The sequence below is a fragment of the Pseudorasbora parva genome, chromosome 6, assembly GCF_024679245.1.
Source record: "Pseudorasbora parva isolate DD20220531a chromosome 6, ASM2467924v1, whole genome shotgun sequence".
Lineage (NCBI taxonomy): Eukaryota > Metazoa > Chordata > Actinopteri > Cypriniformes > Gobionidae > Pseudorasbora > Pseudorasbora parva.
In genome coordinates this window covers 16,556,283-16,575,743 of record NC_090177.1, presented here as the reverse complement: position 1 = coordinate 16,575,743, position 19,461 = coordinate 16,556,283, and the positions used below count along the sequence as shown (strand labels likewise).

General features: G+C 39.0%; 2 protein-coding genes across 3 annotated transcripts in view; one reads left to right on the top strand and one right to left on the bottom strand.

Moving 5' to 3' along the window:
* The window catches only part of rnf41 (ring finger protein 41), a 14,965-nt gene extending 8,801 nt beyond the window's left edge, over window positions 1-6,164 (bottom strand). Inside the window, exons 1-2 of the mRNA XM_067445816.1 lie at window positions 6,009-6,164; window positions 2,518-2,617 (exon numbers count right to left, since the gene is read on the bottom strand). The gene's annotated coding sequence lies outside the window, so the exon portion shown is untranslated. The remainder of the gene's footprint in view (window positions 1-2,517; window positions 2,618-6,008) is intronic.
* Window positions 2,627-19,353, top strand: slc39a5 (solute carrier family 39 member 5). Of its 2 annotated transcripts, none has more exons than XM_067445813.1 (13): window positions 2,627-5,949; window positions 6,491-6,561; window positions 7,109-7,277; window positions 7,693-7,916; window positions 8,130-8,280; window positions 11,313-11,490; window positions 11,593-11,762; window positions 12,087-12,206; window positions 12,339-12,396; window positions 12,476-12,622; window positions 13,388-13,468; window positions 13,557-13,747; window positions 14,223-19,353. In XM_067445813.1, the coding sequence occupies exons 2-13, from the start codon at window positions 6,542-6,544 to the stop codon at window positions 14,370-14,372; spliced, it is 1,659 nt and encodes a 552-aa protein (XP_067301914.1). In that variant the 5' UTR covers window positions 2,627-5,949; window positions 6,491-6,541; the 3' UTR covers window positions 14,373-19,353. The 2 variants fall into 2 exon arrangements, with proteins under 2 accessions (XP_067301914.1, XP_067301915.1); XM_067445814.1 differs by having other exon boundaries at window positions 5,524-5,536.
* Window positions 19,354-19,461: the final 108 nt, after the last annotated feature.

Genomic DNA, 19,461 nt, shown 5'->3' with positions numbered 1-19,461 from the left:
CATTGTTTATGGGCGTGCATTTCCTCTCTCGCTCTAGTCGCGCGCGCACGCACCCTGCTGGGAGAAGAGCCTGTACGGCCCATACAAGGACCTTACGCTCTATCGACGTCAAGCCGAGCCATACTCGGAAAAACTCTCCAAAACTTGTGAGAAACCGGAAGGAGTATTTTTGACACAGAAATTGACACACAAAACAGTGTAAAAAGCTCAGTATGCATGAAACAGAATTTCACCCGCCCTTTTAGGGCTGTGCGATATAAAAATAAAAAAAGAGATATGCAATATCTTGTTAAATAATGCAATATTCGATATCCGATACGATATTGCTATTAGTGTGTAAAATCGATTCAATTATATTAAAACAATTATTTAAAAACTGAGAATGATACCATTTATGGGTAAAGTAATCGCTACAACTTCTGAAAGTGACCAGCAGCATTTTAGCAAAAAGTATGTCATAAATATGACAATATAATTTTAACATCAATGTAAACAAAAAATACAATTCAAATATTTAAATACCAAAAACTCTTTGCTTGACTTGATAATATTTAGTCATATTAACCTAAAACTGAACATCAAGATAAACAAAGACACCTGATCTAGGTTTGGACGATTATTTTAGTTATTTAAATTTATATTTGTTATTAAAAATAAGAACTAAAAACACTTCTTCACATGAATTAAATATACACTTAATAAAGCCACAAAGGTTATTCAGCCAAGAGCACAGTGATTTTCTCTTGTTGTTTGACAAACAGCAGCAAGTTTTCTGTATTAGCCGCCTGTCACTTTAAGAGCTAATGCACGGATCCTATTGATACGCATTCGGTTTTCCCCAAATGATATCATTTTTACATGTTTACAAGAATACTCATCAAGACAGCCTTTTTTTTTATTATGTTTTTGACATAACTATGTGTGTATATTCACAATGTTGAAGTAGCCTATTATATTGCAATATGCATATTTGCGATATTTTGAAATATTGCACAGCCCATAAACAAAAAGGTTAAACAGCATGTTAAAAAGACTTTACACTGTATATATAAAAAATGCACTCTTTCAGACTATTTATTTATGTAAATGTATTTTGTTCTGTATGTAAGGGAGTGCATTTGCAAAAATTAGCGTTTAAAAAGCTCAGTTTAGTGCTGTTGCTGTAATTGTTAAAAAACTGAAATAACACAATAATTAAATATTGGTTCTCGGAACATAAACATGCAAATAATCGAAAAAAAAAAAAAAATCAATATCAGTCGATCACTAGCCTGAACACTGGTAACACTGGTAACAGACTATCATAGCAAGCCTAAGGGTGCGTTCACACTTGTCATATTTGGTTCGATTAAAACGAACCCTGGTGCGGTTGCTCGGTTACTGCGGTTCATTTGAACATATGTGAACGCTGCCATCCGAACCCTGGTGCGCACCAAACAAGCGGACTGAGACCGCTAAAAAGAGGGGTCTCGGTCTGCTTTCAAACGAACTCTGGTGCGGTTCGATTGATATATGAATGCAACCCGGACCAAAGACATGTAAACGAACCAAAAACCAGACGTAATGTCACAAGATGCGACGCATAGTCAGCTGATTTGACGACGCAGAAAGATCGGTGTATCCAAAATGAATAACTTTAACGTTAGAGGGCAAACGTGGAGCAACGAGGAAGTGCCTAATCAATATTTGGTCAGACGAGCATGTTTTGAAAATGCTAGAAAAAACACACAAAAAGCATACCTGGCTCTTCTCATCAAAGTTCCTGTGTTGCCCATTATTAGCAGGGACAGACGACAGAACTTCCGTCTCTTTTCTGCACAACGGAGGAAATCCTGCTGCTGTTTTGAACGTTTTGAACATTTTATGAGCTCTTCATGAATTCTCAGCGGGTAAAAATAATGCCACGTGTACACACATTAAATGATCCCGTTTAATCCAGCACACAGCGTTGTTTTGGATGTTTTGAGCATTTCATGAGCTCTTCATGAGTTCTCTGGTAAAAAAATAATGCCATATGTACACGCATAAAATGCCCGCTTGTAATCCGCACACAGCATTGTTTTGAATGTTCGGTAAGCAGCTCCTACGTCATATAAACCAACCAATCAGGTTGTGAGCGTCTCCCTGTGCCTTTGGTTCGGTAACTTTAGGTTCGCTGTTAAAAATGCCCGGGTGAACGCTAAGCGGACCAGGACTATTTTGTTTGTTTTTGTTTTTTGGTCCGGACCAAACGAACCAAACTTCAAGTGTGAACGCACCCTAAATGAGACATGTACAACAGTAATATATTTCTGTCACAATTTAAAGTTAAACTTTTATTTTGATGGATTGCCGTGAAAACCTTGTTTCTGTAAAAGACCTGAGTTTCTGTGCATGATATGACGATGCAGAAATCATAGGGTTTCAATCATTTGTGAATTATTCATTATTTGAGCAATTAGAAAGTGCACAGTAGCATTAATGGAGTACAAGGGATTATAATCTGTCATTATAATTTAAAAAAAAGGCCACACGTACCTCACTAAAGCACAGCCCTCATGATCCCTGTACAATGAGCTGTCCTCATGTGTCAGGTGGGGAAGGCGACTTTCCTTACGACGCAAGACCGACCATCCCCCTTAAGAAAGAGAAAGCAAGACATGCATTACGATGCAATCAATACACTGCTACTTATTTCAAAGCAATTTAATCAAGACTCAAAAAGCCTTGTTTGAAACACTTCCTGGAAGCTTCAGACAAGTTATATAGGCATATTTACCGTCAATTAGTCCATTCCCTAGCATTTCAAGATGTTTTGTATCCAATGGATGCCATCATTTAAGCTTATTGAGATGCTTTTTCCTTCCACTTTGTCTCTTGAGTGGAAATCCAAAACCATTAAAGCCTTGATGCATTGCAATGGAATTAAGAGGCAGCTAATTTGAGAGGCTGATGACGTAATAGTACAACAAGCCACATGTGCACACACCCAGTCATAGCCTTAGGGCAGGACAATATGATGCGAGATGAAATGTGTTAATTTAGCAATATATTTGTGTGGGCAGTGCTTTAAAGGGATACTTCATCACTTATTCATATTAAACTATGTTATTCCCTTAACTAAAACAAGTTGATACACACCTCTCTCGTCTCAGTGCATGCACTTAATCTCTCTGACGCGCGGTGACGATCTGATAGCATTTAGCCCACCAGTTCACTTCACTTCGGCGCAGTAAAAAGTGAAATCTCCCCCTCCCTCTCGCATTTCTGAAAATAGGGGGGAGGGGGAGATGTGACGGAGGATGTTTCGGCCGGGACTTTTTACTGCGCCGAGTCGAAGTACTCTCAGAAATGCTATTCCGCCATACATTATAGTTCTCCCTTTTAATTTGCTTAAAATAAAACGTGGTGCTTTTCTATGTCACCATACTAGGTCGTTCAACTGTTCGTGTAACTGTATTTAAATAGGGAAAATGTGAAGGTGTTTGGTCAATCTCTGTTTGGTACCATAGTGAATGAACTGGGCTTAATGGGCTAAGCTAAATGCTATCAGAATGTCACTGCGCGTCAGAGCGATTAAGTGCATGCACTGAGACGAGAGAGGTATGTATCAACTCGTCTTAGTTAAAGGGGTACTTCACCGCTGGGAAGATGAATCTGTATTTAAACTGGGTCATTAATGTAGTAGAAATGTGAAATTATTTTTGAATTTGGTGCATTCTAGATTTAGAAAAGACAGACAATGTATTTTTGTCTCATGGGGATGAAAGACTACAATTCCCTGAATGCTTCTCTGCCCTGTGAGGCCATTCCCAACGCCACCGCTACTGGATTACAGTGACTGAGTTCAGAAAGTACAATTAAATACTGAACGTGTGTGTTCAATATAACGATCGAGTTGCCGCGTGAGTCTCACAGCACTAACTCAGATTAGGAGTCAGATTACATTTAACATCATAAATGAGCTGATGAGCTCTCGTGATGAGAGCTGAGGTAATCGCGACCACATTCGCGGCATACTTTCACAACGCATTTTCAGTTCATGCCTTTGGAAGCTTAACTTTCATAGAAATTAATTTGAGAAGTTAAAACACTTACATTGCTCAGCATCCGTTTAAATTAATGCCTGTAGCTGAGCTGTGCTGTAAGTGTGATCTCCTATTCCCCATGTGCGAAATCATGCGGAAATGGCTTCCTCTGCTGGCTGTAGTCTTTAGCCTCTGTGCAAACATTCCAAAGATGACGCAAATATTGTCAATTTGCGTCACGAGAGGAATTTTTCCAGAAATAAAATGCATAAATCTCTCGTCTCAGGGGGATATAGGGGGGGGGGAAGCACGATCAATTGAATATACTCCAGGGTTTCTACTGATACAAATCCATATGCTAATCGCCGAATTAACCCTTTAAGGGAATAACACAGTTTAATATGAAAAAGTGGTAAAGTATTCCTTTAAGAGCAACTAAGAAACTGACTCAAATGTGGTTCATCCAATCAGAATTTAGCCTGGCATGCAGAAAATCATCATGGAGGCTTGTGGCTGGGATGGCAGTAAGTAACACCCTAGCAACAACACAGCAACACCCTGGTAACCATCCATTACACCCTGGCATTATAGCGGTGAGTTTTTAGACATCTACCGCTTTTCCACAGCCTACTGAAACAAAGCAGATGTGGTCTGCAGGGATTAAAAGTGTATGATGTAACGTAACAGTGGTTAAAAAACACTTGAATCCAGCAGCACTCAAATTTCCATCAAATCTGATAAGACATAAAACAGGAGAAGGAAAATGCTGTTAAAACCAATCCAAAGCAAATAAGTGTAGTCTCAGCATCTCTTCCGATTCATAACAGTTCTGGGAGGGGTGGTGTTTTGTCCCGGTAGGCTGGTGGTGACCTAATTTTAGCTTGTCTAAGCAGACGGAGGGGGAGAGTGTGGGTGGTTCAGAACGTTCTCCCCTAAACCCCCATTTCAGCAATGGCATACCTCGCTTTTATTCAATAAAGATTTAATCGATCATGCATGGATGCATTATCACCAAAGGTGCATTTGGAAGCACACAACTGCTCTGGCACACGTTTACCAGTGCCAAAAACATTCTGTTCCATGAAACGACTGTAAACTGCCTATTTTGGACTGCATACCAGATGATAGGTCTGACAATCCCCTAAATTAAAGTTGGAGACCCTTGGATGTCATCAACAGGGTCCTACACTGCCATCACTAAAGGACAAAACAAGTATTATCTCACTCATACACACACAGAGAGTGAGACCTGCAAAGATACCAAGTAAAATGGGACTGAGGGATTAATGTTAAAGAGACAGATGTGGCCATTTAAACAATATGCATTATTCATAAAAGTACATCTGAACATTACAAGAAGGCACGAATATATGGATTCAGACAGACAGGCTAACTATTCTCCTACTAATATACATTCGGTAATGAACCAGACAGGAAAGCACAGCTGTTAACGAAGCTGTACAGAAATTAAACCTCCTGGCGATGAAAAAAGGCTTCACGTCTGCCAACCTGATAACACACGTTTGCTGGTGTGTTTGAGCGACTAAATGAGGCGCTTAGCTTTAGCCGGTTCGCTAACGCTGATATACAAAAACAACCAACATAATATTCACAACCAAGTGACTTATTTACGGTGTTCACTTTTTTCGTACAGCAAAGAACGGATGGCTCAAAATTAATTGTATTTACTGCAAAATTACATTTAAAGTGCATGAGCTGATGCTATGGAGCTAGCGTGGCTAACTAGCATGAAATCCAACTAGCTGACGCATGCCGAAAGAACAGCTTTGGTCTGAAAACGTTACACCACACGTCCTTAAATGTCACATCACAATTTTTAGCCGTTAGCAAAGCCCATGTAAATGTCATTTAAAAACTGTTCTGATCAAATATCGTCTTGTTGTGTTCGTGACTACATTTGCCTCCAGTTTGTTACAATAAGGTAATGTTACAAGTCCACATTAATAAAACGTTAAAAATCTCTCAGCAGGACTGTAATACCTGTTCCCGTAGATCGCGATATTCCTCCAAGGCTTACTGTGATTTCTGGATATAAAGACTGATATTTGTAGTGATCTGAGAGATGGCTGATTTCTCTTCCTGAGCCGAGCGGATGAAGTCTGAATCTGCTGGTGCGCCTACAGGACAGTGTGTGTATGGAGGAGCAAATAAACCAGATTTATTTTACCCGTAAACATACAATCTTACTAATCTAAAATCATTATACAATGTGTGCATACATAAGAAAAAAAAGAAAAAAAACAGATGACATGGAAGTTACTTGAATAGGCCAAAGTACTTCATTATTTGAGGGGATGGGAGTGAGAATGTGTTGAATTTACAATACAATCAGTCATGAGGTAAACCAAGTTGATCAATGCTTCGCGTCGTGTGATCTTCGATAGGCTCAAAGCTGTCTGCTGGTGAAACATTAACTTCAAGATGAATAAAACAATGCGCCATGCCTTGTGCTTAAACACTAGGATACCGAGAGGATTCTGGAGACCATGTAACCTAAGAAACTGCCGAAAATCATGGGTGGACAGATAGTCTGGTAAAGAGTTTAGTTACATTTTTACATTATTGTAGCTTTAAAGACTGCACACAAGCTTTTATTCGTATAATAGAATGTCTTCGGCAAAATGTTATACAATAGGCCTACACAGGAAAAGCTAATTTTCCTAAAATGTTGTTGCTCTATCATAACTTTCCAAAATGTCTCTTTAATTTTAAAAAATAGTATATCTTCTAGCAATACCTGGCTTTTAATTGCAGACTGGTTTTATGGGAAATTCAAGCATGTTTGAGACAGTAGAGGAGAAATATGTGAGGGTATTATGGTGTTTTTATTATGAGAAGCATGAAACTTCAGTAAAAGTTTCCATATCATATCCGTTAAATCTCATTGTATCTTGAAGGAACATTTGAGATATTACAAAGCATTTACTTGTGATTTTTATTTTTACCAACTGTAATTGATTTGTGGGATTGGACTTTTGGGATTGATTTAGCAGTATTGAATTATGCTTAATTCAAATTATGTTAAATTGATTGCTGAGGTCCACATGATAAAATTAATATTTATTGGCATTTTCCCTAAGGGCAACTCTAAGCTTGAAGCTTCTGCTCTACCACTGTATCATTTCTGTGATGATACCACCCATCCTAGCATTGCCAACACATCCCCAGGTCAACAAGGTCAAAAAGCTGAATGAGAGCGCGCAAGTCAAATCTGCACTGGAACACCTAGAGGAAGCTTTTGAGGAGCAGGTATGTTTAAATGATTATATATATATTTTTAAATTAAGTAGCGGATTGTTTTTTGTTGTTGTTGTTGTTGCTTGTCTTTAAGAATCTGCAGTGGCTTTTGCGATTTACTTGTTCCTACATGTCTGGTAAAGTAGATCTTCCACATTCCTTGAGGGGTTTTTCAAAACATACAGAGAAGTGCTTTTTGCTGGAGGGTAACTGCACAAATCTTATCAACAATGACTCTGATGCAATCACTCAAATTGAACTAGGTTAGGGTTGTAGTTTCAGCACCTGTGTTGAAATTTGTGGATTGGTATTATGATTGCAGACTAAGCTTATGACCCCTATGCGCTATCATAAAAATATTAAAGTGTGGATTTTGAAAATGATAGCAGTTGACAAAAGAGTAATTCAGATTTAATCTTATCTCAAGGGCTACTACTTGCAACGCCTGTTCCTTCAGTATGGGGACAATGGGACTTTGACCTATGAGGGTCTGCACAAGTTGCTAGGTAGTTTAGGTCTGGGGGAAGTCAGTGTCCTGGAGATCCGACATGGTGGAGTGAAGCATTCTTCTCAACCCCTGTCCCATTCCCACCCACATGAAGACCATCATCATCCTCAAAGTACCACAAACTCACCTTCATTCAAAGAAAGGTAAGATGGCTAAAGCATTATTATATTATCTTCTATACACTAACAGATTTTGGCTGGTGCTTATAGAGTTGACTTTTTTAAACTTTATTTGAACTTCTATTATTCCTACAAAACAACTGTTGAATGTCCTGTTTTTGATATTATGGTTATTGTTTACTGAGTGCAAATATAATTTTATTCTCACACCAAAGACTAATCCATTAAAACATTCAGTCCTAGACCTAACATTAAATCAGTGCTCAGTGAATCTCCTGCAGAATGGGGTCACACCGACTATTTTCCACACCCTGGCCAAAGAACCAAACTGGAAGAAAGTGTGCCACCACTGTCAGACCATCCGACAGAGAAACACCTTCATGGGAATGTGAGTATTTACTCCTGAACTTCCTGTTAGGGTGTTCTAAACGGACAAAGTCTGTAACTGAATCCTCTTCACTATCACATGACCAAAGGTCTGTTGATATCTTAAGGTGTTCAGACAGTACAGTTTAATTTGTTTGCCTTTCCTGCTCTCTGTAAACTGACTGTTTTGAGAGAGGCAATCATATTAGAGAACCCTGCTGAACCCTGCTTTTAACTGGTTTAATGCTGGTCTAGCTAGTGGGCCAGAAGAGCCATATTGTATATCAGTAAAACTCAACTGGCAAAGCTAGTTTGACCATCATAGTCATTTTGACCATTTCTGGAGATGCTGTTTAATCACCAGCATGCACGCATCGATTACTGTGGACTAGCATCTAAAACACAGTATATGCCATATGTAAATCCATATATAAGTATGGATGCCTATTTGTGCCACATTAATAAACATGTTTTGGTAAATCACAATTGTGACATGAATAGTTAGATGCAATGTCATAACTGTGGTCTAGTAGGTCATAATTGTGAAATAAAAAGTCATAATTATGACATGATATTGAAATCGAGTTAAGATGTTATAATTATAAGATAAAAATCTGAATTATGATATAAAATGTAGAAATTATGAGTTAACAATTTAATGACTGACATAAAAAGATAACAAAAACCATTGAGAAAAACTTGAAATTAATGTTAAAAAGTTAAAAAACCAAATTGAGATGATAAAATTGACTTTTTATCTCATAACTTTGACTTCATAATATCATAATTATGACTTAGTATTTCATAACAAACATGACTTGAGATATGATTATTTCATAATTTAAACAGTTTTTTTTGGTCATTATTATGACTTTTTTTTTTTAAGTGGCAGAAATGGGTTTCCATTACAGGGCATTCAGGCAGTCATTATCACAAAAGTAAACTATATATATATAAGCATTTAATTATTATTATATTATAACTTTGCCTGTATATTATCTTAATGTGTCCATTAAGTAAAATAGTAGTTATTTACAGTCAACCTATAGCGACATGATGACTAGAGCCCTGCACGGGCCTCAAATCTAGGCCCTAGCCCGGCCCGGGCCCGAGACGCTGAGGCCCTAGCCCGGCCCGTGTCCGACAGCTTATCAAAATTCTCGGCCCGAGTCCGACTAGAGCCCGTTTTTTTTTTTTTTTTTTTTACATTGTTGCAGCCATTAAAATAGTTCTGTTTTGTTTTTAATGTCAAAGTAGTTATTTTTCGTTTCGTTTCTTTAGTACGTTAATTTAGAAAAATGTTTAGAGCATTTTTTTGTTTGTTAAATTAAAGTTTTAATTTTTTTAAGTGACGACCAAAAGCGGCCAGCGGCCGACAGTGAGTTAACCGCATATTTAATTAATTTAGTCTCTCAAATCAACTCTTGACTTGTCTTGCCTATAATAAAATCCATAAAACACTTCAAGCATCACAATGTTAGTTAATTTCGCCAACTATTACCACCAGTAGCCTAAAAGGCATTTTTGACGAGCTGAGGCAGGCTGATTCTGCTCGCGGCTCTCGCAAACGGAGCTAAACAAATAAAATAAAAAAAGCACATGCAGGTTGTCTTATAGCCTACCTTACACCTACGCAAATGAATATAAATCCCATCTTCAATTCCCGGGGTATATGCTCATTTAACGGAGTTTACAGCAACGGAAGCAAAAGATTAAGATGCATTTTATTCAGCAGCTTATTTCAGATTCAAATAGGCTACCACATAAGAGAGCGCGACGCACTGGTAAGATAATGATCTCATTCATCTCATTCATTTTTATTGAAGATGATGGTGTTTTTGACTATCTTAGACTTATTTTAAGTTTCATTTACGGCCATTTGCGTTGGCTTGCATTAGTCATTTGCGGCGATGCGTGTTGCAGCACCATCATATCTATCTGTACAACATATAGCCCATAAAACATTGTGACACATAATGACATAATGTTTGAAAGTCTGTAGGTTAACATAAATGCAGATAGGCCTAATTGTAATAATAAAAGACAACATAGCCTAATTATCGATTTTGAAATATTAAACCAGTCAATACAGAACGAATTATTCTGTAGCCTTTTGCCGTCAAAACCATGGATATGGCATGGGCCGGCTACTGCCGAAGTTGTCTTTGCTGTATCAATAGGCAATATATTTATATTTAACATGAAGTATAGGGCTTCCCTGTACATTAATAGCACCAGACGCCCCGCGGATGACACGCAACAGAAACGCCACGCTCACACCACGCTTGCAGTGTGTCTCCGCGCTGAAGAAACGCGCGCTGCTGCTGGCGCGGACTCTGAACCTATGCTCTGAACACTGTGCGAGCCATCTTGACAGTCGCGTTAGCTATTATGGTCTCGTGTTGTTTCCACCAGCGCAGAACTCATTGTTCCTTTTAATTGATAAAATAAATATAAAACGAAGGAGAAGCCTATAAAAAGGCCCGAAGCCCGGCCCGCGTTTTAGGTATGACATGAAAATTGACCCGAAGCCCGGCCCGAGGGGCGTAAAAAAGTCGGGGCCCGTCGGGCTCGGGCATAAATGCAGGGCTTTAATGATGACCACTGGAATTTACAGTAATATTAATACTGCAGTCAGTTGTGTTTGTATAAAACAAGAGAAAGCGAGAGATATCGAAGTAATGTTAGCTTTACTCAGAAGAGCACTGTAATATGCACCATTACAATGGACAACAGCAGATATTTAGCCTAGAAATCAAGACGCACTCTAGCGGCAGCAAATCTAATTCGCCACGAGTGTCGTCTAGCAACTCTCAATTCACTTCTGACCTGTAAACGCCTAACTCTTGTCGGGCCAATCACATCGCGTATAGAGTCGGTGGGCGGGGCTTAATATAATGAGGGCCGAGTTGCACGTGCAAACATCTTGATGTGGGTCTGGCTTGTCAGGCTAGCAGATATTAGGAAAATTGACCAATCAGAATCAAGTATTCCAGACCATGTAATAATGCTGAATCTGAATCTTATCTCACATTTCTGATTTCTTTATCGCAGTGTCTAAACGTTACCCAGCTCTTATGGAACTTTGGGCTGGGCCAAGCATCCCATATCACTCCTGCCCACTTCACCTTCCTGTGCCCTGCCCTCCTGTACCAAATTGACAGCGGAGTGTGTCTGCGACACACAGAGGAGCAATCACAGAGAAACAAAACCAGTGAGGGTTTCCTCAGAGGTGTGTGTGTATGTGTAAACTGTTTCCGTTGAGTCTGATATCAGAATCAGTTTGTGTTTGTTTTCATGACAAGGAAGATTTAACAAAGCTGTTTTATCTCAGCTCTAGGTTGGGCCTCCTTGGCACTCTTTGTCATCAGTTTGCCCTCCCTGGTCGCCCTGGGACTGGCACCCCTGCTTCAACCTTCTATCCTTCAAATATTCCTCTGCCCGATGGCTGGGATGGCAGTGGGCACGCTCTGTGGAGATGCCCTCCTGCACCTCCTGCCCCATGTAAGTAACACAATGCAAATGAGAAATCAGTACATCATTAATCTGTAATTCTTCAAATATCCCAGCTAACAACTCATCAGCGTACTGTGTCTAAGTTTCCTCGCCTTCCGGTGTCCATTTTACTCCCTCCTGTTGCTTGTCCTCAATCTAGAAACCCGAGTGTCAAGTCTCTCCAATACTTTGAATTTGGACTGCAGTACCCATTTTTTGCAGTACTTTGAGAGAGCTCTGAGAACATTCTCTGTTATCTAGGATACAATTACATTATCTCTTAAATTACACAATTTTTTTTTATTGGATTGCTATGGTTGTTTGTGATTTCAGGCCATCTTCAGTCAACACACTGAACATCAGGATACTGTTTTCAAGGGTCTGGGTGTTCTGGGAGGACTTTACCTTCTATTTGTCTTTGAGAGTCTTCTGGGTCTTAAGCAGCATTTTAAGGTGAGCTTCATTCAGTGGAAAACATCTTTTTTGGACTTTCATTAGGATCTGCTGACGCAAATAAAAGGAAAGAGGAAAGAGACATGGAATGGTTGTCATTTACCATTACAAAATTGTCTATTCTTTTAACAGATTTTAAAGAAAATTAGGCACAATGTAGAGTCTGGAAGGGAGCTGGATACGCTGCAGGGTATGTTTAATGTGAGAGAACAAACCAGAAAGCAAAAAATGATTAAGCAATTTCTAAATTTATCTGTACTCGTTTATAGGTACCTCATCAGCCAATCAGAATGAGAGCTCAGGGCATAATCATTCCCATGGGCAGCCTGGACCAGGAAAAACAGGCATCAGAAGCATGGCATGGATGGTGGTCATGGGAGATGGGATACATAACCTTACAGATGGACTAGCCATTGGTACATAAAAAAAGAGTGTGTGTATAAATATATGTACACACACACACACACACACATAAATATATGTTTACACCCACACACACACAAACAATATACTGATTAGGCATAACATTATGACTAGTCCCTCTTTTGCTATGCAGCCCCATGCGCAACAAACTGCGATGCACTGTGTATTATGACACCTTTTTATCAGAACCAGCATTAACTGCTAATGCAATTTCAGCTACAGTAGCTTGTCTGTTTGATTGGACCACACAGGCTAGTCTTCGCTCCCCATGTGCATCAATGACCCTGTCGCTGGTTCATCACTGTTCCTTCCTTGGACCACTTTTGATAGATACTGACCACTGCAGACCAGGAACACCCCACAAGAGCTGCAGTTTTGGAGATGCTCTGACCCAGTCGTCTAGCCATCACAGTTTGGCCCTTGTCAAATCACTCAAATCTTTACACTTGCACATTTTCCCTGCTTCTAGCAAATCAACTTTGAAGACAAAACCTTCAATTGCTGCCTAATATATCCCACCCACTAACAGGGGCCATGGTGGAGATAATGCTTTTATCCGTGGCAAAGTGCTATTCACTTCACTTGTCAGTGGTTATAATGTTATGCCTGATCGGTGTATATATACTGTATATTAGCGAATATTGGTGCCCAATGCAAAACAGGCTTAGAAACACTGACCTTTAATTTAGGTATAAAAGTTTTTAAAATGTATTTATTACATTTTTATAAATTAAGCTCATTTTCTTTTTTTCCTCTAGGTGTTGCATTTTCTCAGAGTCTGACTGGTGGACTCAGCACTACAATCGCTGTATTCTGCCATGAGCTTCCGCATGAGCTAGGTCTACGATCAAGCCGTTTCTAGTAGCCCATAAATGGTCATTATGAGTCATCGGTATTAATTATATATTTCTTTGCTCTTGTCTGCAGGTGATTTGGCGGTGCTGTTGGCTGCAGGCTGGCCTGTACGTAGACTGGCTGTGTTCAGCGGCATCTCTGCTCTGCTGGGTTTTGTTGGTGTTTTAATAGGGACTGCGCTGGGAAACCAGTGGGCAACACACTCACCTTGGATTCTCACCATCACCGCTGGGGTCTTCCTTTATGTTGCTCTTGCTGATATGGTAAAAAAAACATACATTTTTTTAATGTAAGACTTCTTCCCCCAGTATCAGAGACATGGATTAGACCTAGACCCAGGCTAAAATACATGTTTAAACTGTCCTAACTGAAAGCAACTTGCACTGACATCTTAAAATACTGCCATTCTTTTGTCTCAAGAATATGCACACCAGTTTAAATTCCCTAATTGGACGAATCCTGGTTTACTCTAAGCCCTGTCTGTGAAACCAGACCTTGATGTACTTGTTAATGTTTAAATGAACATTTAAAATTAATAAAATCTTTAGAAATATTTTTCATGGTAACAAATGGAACCTTTTCGGAAAGCGTGACCACACTAAAATAGTATTTACTTGTAAAACACACTGCAATAATAAAAAATCTTTTTATTATTGTTTAATGCTGAAGACTCCTCTGCATCTCATAATGAATACAGCATCTTTATATAACTTAAACATTGTGACGCTGCTTCCCCAGATGCCTGAAATGCTTCATGGAGATGCAGGATCCCTGAGTCCCGTGAAGCGCTTTCTCCTGCAGAGTTTGGGCCTGCTGATAGGGGGCACCGTCATGCTTTGTATCGCCCTTTTTGAGGATCATATTGCTATTAGTCTGGGAGAAGACTAAGGATTTAAAGACAATATTTATATGCAACATCATCCTCAGGATATCAGTGCGAGAATTTCCATTTAAACCAGCAGTATTGTGTTCATACCACATCCCACAACGAACTACTGTGTAGATGTGGATACTCAGAAGAAAGTGCACTGGATAATAGATTGCTTATAAAGAGGAACAGCGGGAGGATCTCATACATAGGCATCCTCAGTCAACATCTTTTTAACTGAAGCTTGTGTTTTTTTCCCCCCTATTGAATGTGATTGAAGAGATTCGGGCCAGTTGATGTAACCGTAACTTGCCCTATTGGGCAAATACAGTGTTATGCCGTCTTACTTTCATTTATCATATAAATGTTTATGCTTTGCAACCTTAAACATGGTTTTTTGTGTGCTGAACATGGATGTTAAAACAATAATCTACGATCTTTACAAATTTACAATAAGCATGTCATTGTTTCCAGAAAAAGTGCATTTAAGAATTCAGTTATTTCAGTATTTCCAGCTATCACTGCAAATTAAAAACATGTTTAAAAGAAAAATGTGCTAAAGAAAATGGAAAGATATTTACCTTAATTTGAACCCAAGCCATCTGAAAAATTACAAGTTAAAAGGCCTATACGATGTGTCCTAACAGGTATATCCCATCACAAATACATGTAATATTTAATAAAATATGCCATTACAACATGCTAACAATTTGTAGTGTTTAGATACAGAAGAGACACAACAACAACTTGTATGTAGCAATAGCATTTTATTTCAACATTACCAATTCTAAGCCACGATACTGAATGACAAGACCTACTGGCTGCAGCAGTTCATGAACCTGACTAACAAAAACATATGGGATTTTTTTTGTCTTTAAAGTCAGAGAGACCAATTCATTTTTAATAAGCTCAAATTAAAAATGATTATGCTCTTTCTTACTTAAATACATGTACAGAGTTTCACATCTGTTAGTAACAAGTAACCACTCACAAGCTCATACTATGAATTAACAAGGCAAAGTGCTTTCAGGATTGCATTGTCACATAAGGAAATGAATGGCTTGAGGTCTTTTTGTGGGGTTGAAAGGGTGAGGGTTCTCCTTCCTCAGGTCTAGGAGGGGGGTCACGTGACCGTCCTGACAGATTCAGGCAGAATCCACCGAATTCGCCCCGTTCCCCCAGGTCCAAAATGGATATGTACAGAGGTACAAAGTTGGCAGGGTGGCGGATAGCTAATGCAAATTAGCCAGTGACGGCGTAGTGTTTTTGGAAGGGCGTAAGGCTAGGGAATTCTACATACCCCATATTTTAGTACAGAATGAATGTGCATAACTCAAACCAACCAACCCCCTTTCAAACCCCCACCACCAGTAGAAAATTGAGTTGTTGCTTCAGTACCAAAGTCATACAACCATCCACGCACTCTACTGAACTCGACCAAATACACGTACATACCATGAAGAGCTGTAAACTTGAGTTCAGAGCGCTCACAGTGAACATTTAGAAGTGAGAGAAAGTGAAAAAAAAAAAACGGAGAAAAAAAAAAAGCACAAATGTAAATGCCAGCTAGTACAGGCTGATATTTTTCTCCGTTTTGTCAAAAAAGCAAAAAAACAAAAGAAGCGATAGAGGCAAGACACATTTGACATCATTTGAAATAATGGGGAGAAAGTTAAATTTGAGAAGAAAAAAAAAAAGAGGAAAAAGAAATCATAATACAGTCTGGCTTCACATTCCAGTGGTACTCTGTTGTGTATACACTTACAAATATGTTACATGACAGACAGACACAGTCGAGTACACTAACTGTTGTCTTATATCACCGATTGTTGGTTATAAGTTATATCTGTTCCATATACATATATATTTCCATTTGTCAACAACTGGTGGAGATTTCAATGCATCAAGCTGTAACACAGAGGTAGGATAATGCTACTTAAAATGCCTCACGTTTCGCTAATTCTAAACCATTGTGTTGGTGACACTGCGGGTATGGGTCAGACTTGAAGCGGCAAGCAAGTCGTGATCTTATTGTTTGATATGGAATTGGTGTGATGTTGTAGACCCTGCAATGGTCCCAGGCTTCTGCTGGTGATGGTATCTCATACACGTTCAACTTAAAGACAGGATAAGGATATTTGCAGATATGTCGATGAGGTATACAGGGTTGATATGTCCCCTGTTTGTCGCACTCGCACGCACAACACATACACACCGGGTGCTGCCCTACACGATCGTGACTGTTTCCATCGTCTAAACAATTAGAAAAGAACAGCTTGGGGTTCAACACTCAAGTAAATAGTGCAGTTTTTTCTTTTCTTTTTTAAAGTCAGGGTCACATTTCCTTCACGTCGTGATGTGTTTCCGTCACATCACCGAGTCAAATACTTGGCATGTTCAAGCAAAGCTTGGAAGCAGGGACAGTAACCCCGTTTTATCGGAAATAAATGAGCCTTTCATCCATCCCAGCTGTTCGGTTCAGCGTTTTGGCAATAGAAACATAGCCACTGTGTAGTATTTTTGCTTTTCTTGTAACAGCAATCTTTTGGAAAGTCTTAAAGACGGCGGGTCCTAGTGAGACTGGATTCAAACACGGAACGCAGGAGGTCCGCTTGATTAAAGCCAGTCGCTTTGAAATGGCCAAATCCTGCACACATCCAATTCACATTCAGTTTGACTGAAATAAGGCTCTCTTAGAACTGAAATCTCTTATGTTGGTTTCAGTTACAAGAAGAGGGTGTTAACCTAAGGTGCCACAGATTACATAGCCAGGCCAAAAGCAGCCAGAGCCAACAAATCTTTAGAAATATACAATTGTCTCTAGATACTTGTATTGCTTGTTCTTGAATGAAATCAAGTGGCCATCTCTACAGAGACATACATTGGTCCTATGTTGTGAAATACTAGATTTTATTATTCAGTGTGCTCCCTGTGATATCAAATATGAAGTCATTGATTGCTTGAGGCCAAAATTAAAGTTAATTTGAAGATTATTATATGACTTCTGGTATTGGTTGCCAACGGTATCTCTGTTTTGTTCAATGAAGTTCAAAAGGAATGTTTCATTATGGTATAAGTTCCATTTTTTTTTCTTCAAAAATGTACAAAGACATGAAACAACAAATATTGGGATCTTGATGTCAGACAAAACAAAAACAAACAAAACCTGATCCAAAGATCAGCAATGAAACGTTCTTTGGTACCGCAGAACATATGGCCCAAAGTTTAAATGTTGTGTGGGGAGAAGTAAAAACCTGCATATTTCACTGGTGACGACGACGACAACAACAACGACAACAACATTCAAGATACCATTTCCAAATACAGCTATCACAATCTCTAATCCGGAAAATAACTAATTCCTGGCAATGCGCTTTGCTTTTGGTATCAATTGATCAGAGGTAAATGAACAGGTCTAAACACCCCCCACACACACATACACAAATGCTTAACATGCCACAAAAAGCAGACAGACTTTAAGTGGCGCAGAAGAAGGTTCATGGAAAACGACACTCTCTGACCTATCAACCGATGAGCAAACAGAAATGCCATCTTTCCAGTAAGCAAGAAGTATCGATAAGGCTTTGACACCTATCACAGTTTCCACCAAGTCCATTGTACATTCCACAAGAAAGTGCCACTTATGGAGGCAAAGCAGGAAGGAGGTCAAATTTGTACAATCCCCCCCAAAAAATAAATAAGTGAAATTAAATACCCTGCTTAAAAGGAAGAAGAAGAAAAAAACCATGGATAAATGTAAGAGGGCATTATCCTCCATTAAGGATACTATGGCGCACAAAAAAGTTATTGCACTTCAGTCCATTTTAGGTGGATACTTTGACGTCAATACAACATAGAGAAAAGGAGTCATGCCAACATTCTACAAGACACTGGGTTACAACTAATCTCCAATGCATTACCACACAAAAACGACACGGCACACGTCTACTTCACTAAAGAGTTCACACTTTGTAAAACTAAAAATTTTTTTCCCCCTCCATATGGAGATTGAACAGGTCACTAGCTAGAACCGATCAAATGTTTTGCCATTATGGTTTAATTCAATTTATAAAGGTTATTTATTCATTTACGGTGTTGTGACAAATTTGATCGCAAGTTTCGACGGCTCAAAACGCAACCCCGTGGATGGTGGCTATTTCTGAAACGTACAACAGTTGTTCATTCATAAGGCTCACTAAAGGTGTTAATGGAAGACCATACCCTGTGGCATGTACTTGATAACAAAAGGCACAATCCCACATACTCGTCACAAAGTGTAGTACTTTAAAGAGATGATGAAGATGCTTGCAGACTCCAAAGAAATAGCAGCATGCCACGCAAAGCAGTCATTTTCTCAACCGAAGCCAACAAGCAAGTGAGGTCGGTGTTAAGATTTACAGATGAACTTCTGAAGGTCCATGATCGGTCAATTAAGCTCTTGAGCTATCTCTGGTGGCACTATGCAACTCCGTGAGATAAAAAGAAAATATTCCTGCATAGTTTTTTTTTTTTTATATGAAAATGCATTTTAAAGGGATCCCTATGTGCCCTGTCAGATCAGCCATTCAGTCAGGCTCCGGTGGTCTTCTAAATAGCCTTATGAAAACAAGCTGCTGGCGAGAACAACAAAAAGCAGCTTTTTTGACTAGATCATTCGCTCGCAGATTTACAATTTGAACTATTAGCGCTTATAAAGTAGAAACATGAAGTAACACTAAGCCAGGGTGAAGGACATCATTTAAGTTCAAGAGCACCCCTTGGAAACTATAATTCAAGGCCTTGGGACGTGACCTTAGGATTCTAGTTGCATGGATCATGTAGCTAAAAAAAAGCCCACCCAAATTTCATGTACCAGTATATATAGCACAATTGATTTTAAGGACTGTTAGTTCATGAGGTAAGATTGCCACGTCAAGGCAATTCCGACCACACTTGAGGAATTACATCTCGCACATCTTGTTGTGCTTTGTTATTTACCTTGTTATAAATGCAAATCTTTCTAACATTACATGAGTTCCAATCAAGACACTGAAAAAATGGGGACAAAATCTAAGAAGTTTAGTCAAAAAACTAAATTTACCACTGGATTAAATTTACTTTTTTGTGTGG